Here is a 5544-nt window from a genome sequence, read left to right as displayed (position 1 = left end):
TCAATTCATCTGACAAAAATTATAATACATTATATAAATTCATAAAGGAGGTCTGTGAAGTCATATAGTACTGTAAAAGAAATTCATTCATTAAAAAAATGAGGGATGCCGGGTGTGTTAGCGCATGCCTATAATCTCAGTAGTTGGGAGGCTCAGGAGGATCATCGGTTTGAGGATAACCTCAGCAAGTAGTGAGACTCTCATCAACCTATTGAGACCCTGTTTTAAAAAAAAAGATAGGTATAGAGGGGTAGCTGGGAGGTAGAATGTTTCTGGGTCCAATTCACCAGTACCCCCTACCACAGACACACATGCAAAGTGGAAAACTGTTCTAACCTATTTTAGTTCTTTCCCAAAGAGCCCCAGTGTACACAGTGAGCAGAGTATTGAAGGAAGAGAACTTCTGCTGAGCACCTCTCACTTCTCATTTTCTCACCACAATATTCTTATCTTCTATAACGTTTTACAATTGTGCGCATTCAATATATCCACACTCAATCAGTGAAAATGAAATTCATAGGTCGCCCCCAATAAAATGTATTCACACCTTAGTAAATTAAAATAACCCCTGGACTTAAGAAAAGGGGAATCCAGGAAATCTTTAAAAAGTTTAAAAACTTTAAACAATGACCAAAGGATTGATTTATGGGCCTAGTATTTAAGCATACAAGGTCAAAGTCATCTTCGATTGGCGGTTGGAATTTTATGTATTTCAAAATGTGGATCATTTCAATTAAGTCCTAAGTCACTTTAGATGAAAGTATGCAAAGACAATTATTTTCCTACTGGAGAATAACAGGGATTTAGCTTGGCTCCCTAAGGTCTGTACAAATCGTCTAATCCCTTTCCTCAGTTTCTACTTGGCAATTACACCCTTACAATATAGACATGGGATGGCCAAATACTCTAGCATCTATAATATGCTTTGAAGTTCAGTAATATGGATGCACTGGCTGGGTAGCAGCCCTATTTTTCTCGTTTCTTACTTCCCTGACCTAGGGTTTTCACTGAGGAAAGCCCCACAGCAAAGCATTCATGGTGTGTGTGTATGTTTGAAATGACCACATTAGTGCCTGGCTGTGTGTACACACAAGATATCTACTTATTCGTTGATAAACTATTACTGTTTGAGTTTTTTAATTCTTTGATTCATTTAATTTTCATTTAGAGTTGCCAGAATTATTCTATTAATACAAGCAAGAGGTACTCTAAAAATATATCCCTTCATTGGATAACAACATTTATTTTACAGGTATAATATGACCCTTAAATAAGGTTTTATAGGCTACCAAAAGAATAAGTCATCAAGAAAGCTTATATTTAAAATATGTGCATATGATGAGGCAGAATATTTCCTAATCAATGTGGCTTCTTTAAAATCCCAGTAAAAATGAGATTGGAAAGATGATTTCATTGACATCCATTAGAAGTACCTTAATAAGCCATTTTCCTCTTCTTTCTTTATCAATTTCTATTTCAAAGTGATAGGAAGGCTTGTGCTCTGAAGTGGAGCTAAGTAACCCTCTTCATTACGATTGAGGTTTAGAGAATTGTTTTCAGTCTTTCAGAGCTGCACAAAGTCCTACACAAAAAAAGATAGAAATTTTTTAAATGATCCTATTTAGCCTGGAAAAATTTTGTATGGTACTAGGGATGGAACCCAGAAACATTCTACCTCTGAGCTACACCTCAGCCCTTTATTCTTTTATTTGGAAACAGGGTCTCACTAAGTTGTGGAGGCCTCACTAAGTTGCTGAGGCTGGCCACGAACCTGAGATCCTCCTGTCTCAGCTCCCCAAGTACTGAGATTACAAACATGTGCCACCACGCCCAGCTTGTTCTAGAAAATTTTAACTACCAACTGAAAGTATTTTTAGGTAAAATATGTAAAAAATGATAAGGAATAATATAAATGATATTGAGCGTGTTCTATTTGTCACATGAATCCAGTTTCAGCAAAGTATGCTGAGGAGGCTATACATGTATAAAAATGGTGTGTTTTGAAATAATTTTATAGGTGGTCATTACTTGCTAAATGTTGAAACATGAATGAATAAACAGATGAATGAACGGATTGCCTTCAGAGTGCATGTAATAGTTTCATATCAAAAAAAAAAAGTGATAGCATACTTGTACGTCTAGTACTTGAAAAGCTAAGACAGGAGGATCTCAGACTCCAAGCCAACCTCAGAAATTTAGCAAGGCTTTCAGAAACTTAGTAAGATAATGTTTCAAAATAAAAATAAAATAAGGCTGGGGATATAGTTCAGAGGTAGAATGCCCCTGGGTTCAGTCCCAAGAACTGCAAAAAAAAAAGAAAAGAAAAGAAAAAAAATGCTGATTCTTCAAAAGTAGTTTCTGAAAAGACAAGACCATTGGGATCATATTCTTGTGAATAATAAAGCTAGTCATAGTCTGGTGAATAAAGGAAAAAGGATGCTGAGTACCTCCTCTGTGCCTGTGCCTGGACCCACCACATAGTAAAACGGCAGGCTTCCAGTTCTTTATTTTTTTGCTTAAAACTTCCAATTTTGTTTCTTCCCTTTTCCCTTACTTTTCAACCTCATTCCCAGATCCCAGAGTAGATCCTTATAAATTTAAGGTGGAATGCACATGGAAGTACCCTGGTAACTACTGGGTGAGGAGTGGACTAAAATTAGACTACAAAGAAGGATTCCTGCACCCTGGTCAGGAAAACTTTCCTCTTCCTCCCTCAGAACATGAAGAAAAGGGTTGCCTAAGCCAGCTGTAGCCATGGACTCCTTTAACCCCAGTGTTTGGGGGGCTGAGAAAGGAGGATCACAGGTACCGAGGCCAGGTACTGGAGAGTAAACCTGGGGACACTCTACCTCTGAGCTATACTCCCTGCCCTTTTCTATTTTGAAACAGAGTCACACTAAGTTGCTGTGGCCCTCCCTAAATTGCTGAGGCTAGTCTTGAATCTGTGATCTTCCTTTCTGGGCCTCCCAAATATTGGGGTTACAGGTATGCACCACCACGCCCGGCTTAAGATACAGCTTTTAGATGAATCCACTTCTTTAGTCTCATGGCCTCATCAGGGAGGCTGGAAAATGGATTGTTTAATCTGGATATCTTGCTGCCTCAAAATTATGATTCTTTTACAAAGAATAAAAAATTAATATAGATATTAAATAAAGAATAAAGTTAAGATGGAAATCTCTGTCTTAATAAGAGAAGATTAGGGGACCTATAAGACTTGCATAATATGGTCATACAACTAGCAAAGATGTGAAGAAGTCAACCATCACGCTCTTAGGAAGAAAGAAATGGGTCTTGAGACTTGTTAGAAAGGAAAATGGATTATAGGAGCAAGCCTAGAAATCACAACAGACAACACACTACAGCGTGCTGTATACACTCACCAGGGTAAGTGAGAGCACCTGGCATCGTGAACTGGGAAGTCCCTGCAGACAGCTGACCAGAGTCCTGATTGGAATGGTCCTGGCCAGAGTGTGTGCTTTTCCCATGGGCGAGACTTCGAGGTCTGCGGTGCCCCAAGGAGTCCCTAGTAGGGCACCTGGTGAGGGGTGCGAATCTTGCATGACTAATAAGCTTGTTCTCAAGGCAGTGGCCAACTCTCTTGAGAACAGGAAAAGTTGCTTCCTCTCAGTGTCTGAGCCCAGGTATCCTTGGGCTTGTTTTGCAGCTGAATTCCCAGTCTATCTGGACTATTTATTTCTGTGAAATGTTGGACAACTTACTATCTATACACATGGCTGTAGAGTTACAAAGTTCAGAGTTTTTTGTTATTGTTGTTGTGGGTTTTTTGTTTTTGTTTTTTGCAGAACTAGGGATTGAACCCAGGGGCAGTCTACCTCCATGTTACACCCTCAGCCCTATTTTATTATTATTATTATTATTATTTTGAAACAGGTTCTCACTAAGCTGTGGTGGGCCTCACTGAGTAGCTGAGGCTGGCCATAAACCTCTGACCCTCTTGCCTCAGCCTCCCAAGTATTGGGATTACACGTGTGCGCCACCATGCCAGCTAAATTCAGTTTTAATCTCTATATCACATTTCCTCCCCAAGCAGGTACATGAGTAATAAGTAAATGGCACAAAATATAAATTAATTATTAAAAATAATTAATTAGGTATTAATTATTAAATTAATATCTAATTAATTAAAATAATATTAGGTATTCATTTGTGAATTAAAAATCAGACTTATTTTTTAGAGTTCTACATTTACATATAGATAGAATAGAGCCAGAGTCAGCAGCACACTGCATTCCAGCTTTACCAGAAAACTACTGAAGTTCCTGTGGAACCAAAGTAGAATTTTATAAGCGCATAATGGATAGAGAAGAGAAAATTTATGGTGGCTGTGAAGGCCCTGATGCCACTTATGTCAAATTGATATCTTCAGATGTTCATGAATTTATTGTAAAAAGAGAACACGCACTTACATCAGGAACAATAAAAGCCATGTTAAGTGGCCCAGGTCAGTTTGCTGAAAGTGAAACAAATGAAGTAAATTTTAGAGAGATCCCTTCAAATGTGCTATCAAAAGTATGCATGTATTTTACCTACAAGGTTTGCTACACTAACAGCTCCATGGAGATTCCTGAATTCCCAATTGCACCTGAAATTGCACTGGAGCTTCTGATGGCTGCGAACTTCTTAGATTGTTAAATAAAATAAATTATAATAAACTTAATTTTTTCAGTATTTAAAAAAAAAGATAGAACTTACCGACATCATAAAGTAAAATGATTTAACGCCAGGCATAGTGGCTCATATCTGTAATCCCAGTAGCTCAGAAACTGAGACAGAAGGATTGCAAGTTAAAGACTAGCCTCAGCAATTTAGTGAGACTGTTTTTAAAAAAATAAAAATAAAAATAAAAATAAAAAGGGACTTCCGGGAAGATGGCGACTGAGAAAAGCAGCATTTACGAGCCCTGCTAACAATCGAGCTCTATTGCCACAAAATCAGTGCTCTTCATAGCCAGAAAATGCCATCAGCAGAGAAATAAAAAATGTAAACACAAGGGACAAAGAAAAAAAAGACTAGAAGAACAACCAGAGACCAGAAATCAAGCCCACAATGCAGCAGCAGGGCCGTGCCAGCACCATCTTCCCTCACAGCACCAGGATCCAGAGAGGAAAGGTAAACAAGGAGCTGAAGTGAGCAGCTGTGGATCATTCAGGTGTAATTCAGCAGTTCTTTCAGTGCAAAGAGCATCTAAAACTTCCAGTGGTCAAGCTCATCATGCCTTCCTGGGATTCAGAACAGAGCTCAAAACCAGAAAAGAAATACTCCAGCCTCACAGCCGAGGGCATGGCATCGGTGCCGTATTGCCAGCAGTGACAGCCTCATGGCCGGGGGTGTGGCAGCAGCGCCATATTGCCAGCAGCTCCAGCCTCACAGCTGAGGGCGTGGCAGCAGCACCATATTGCCAACAGCGCCATGGAGTTCACTGTGCCCTCGACAGCTCCTGATCAACACACGCAATAACCATGAGTGAAATTGCGGCCCCTAAAGGAGAAATCCCTGTACTGCATGCCCAGGGACTTTGAT

General features: G+C 39.3%; 1 protein-coding gene across 1 annotated transcript; it reads left to right on the top strand.

Moving 5' to 3' along the window:
- The first annotated feature begins 4301 nt into the window (after window positions 1–4301).
- LOC308262090 (elongin-C-like) lies at window positions 4302–5052 on the top strand. Its single transcript, XM_080694461.1, has one exon. It carries the CDS (start codon window positions 4318–4320, stop codon window positions 4654–4656), a length of 339 nt encoding a protein of 112 aa, XP_080550587.1. The 5' UTR covers window positions 4302–4317; the 3' UTR covers window positions 4657–5052.
- Window positions 5053–5544: the final 492 nt, after the last annotated feature.

This window comes from Muscardinus avellanarius (assembly GCF_963383645.1).
Source record: "Muscardinus avellanarius genome assembly, chromosome: 4".
In the NCBI taxonomy this organism is placed as follows: domain Eukaryota; kingdom Metazoa; phylum Chordata; class Mammalia; order Rodentia; family Gliridae; genus Muscardinus; species Muscardinus avellanarius.
Note: the sequence above shows the minus strand (reverse complement) of the source record. Positions and strands in the feature narration are given on the sequence as shown.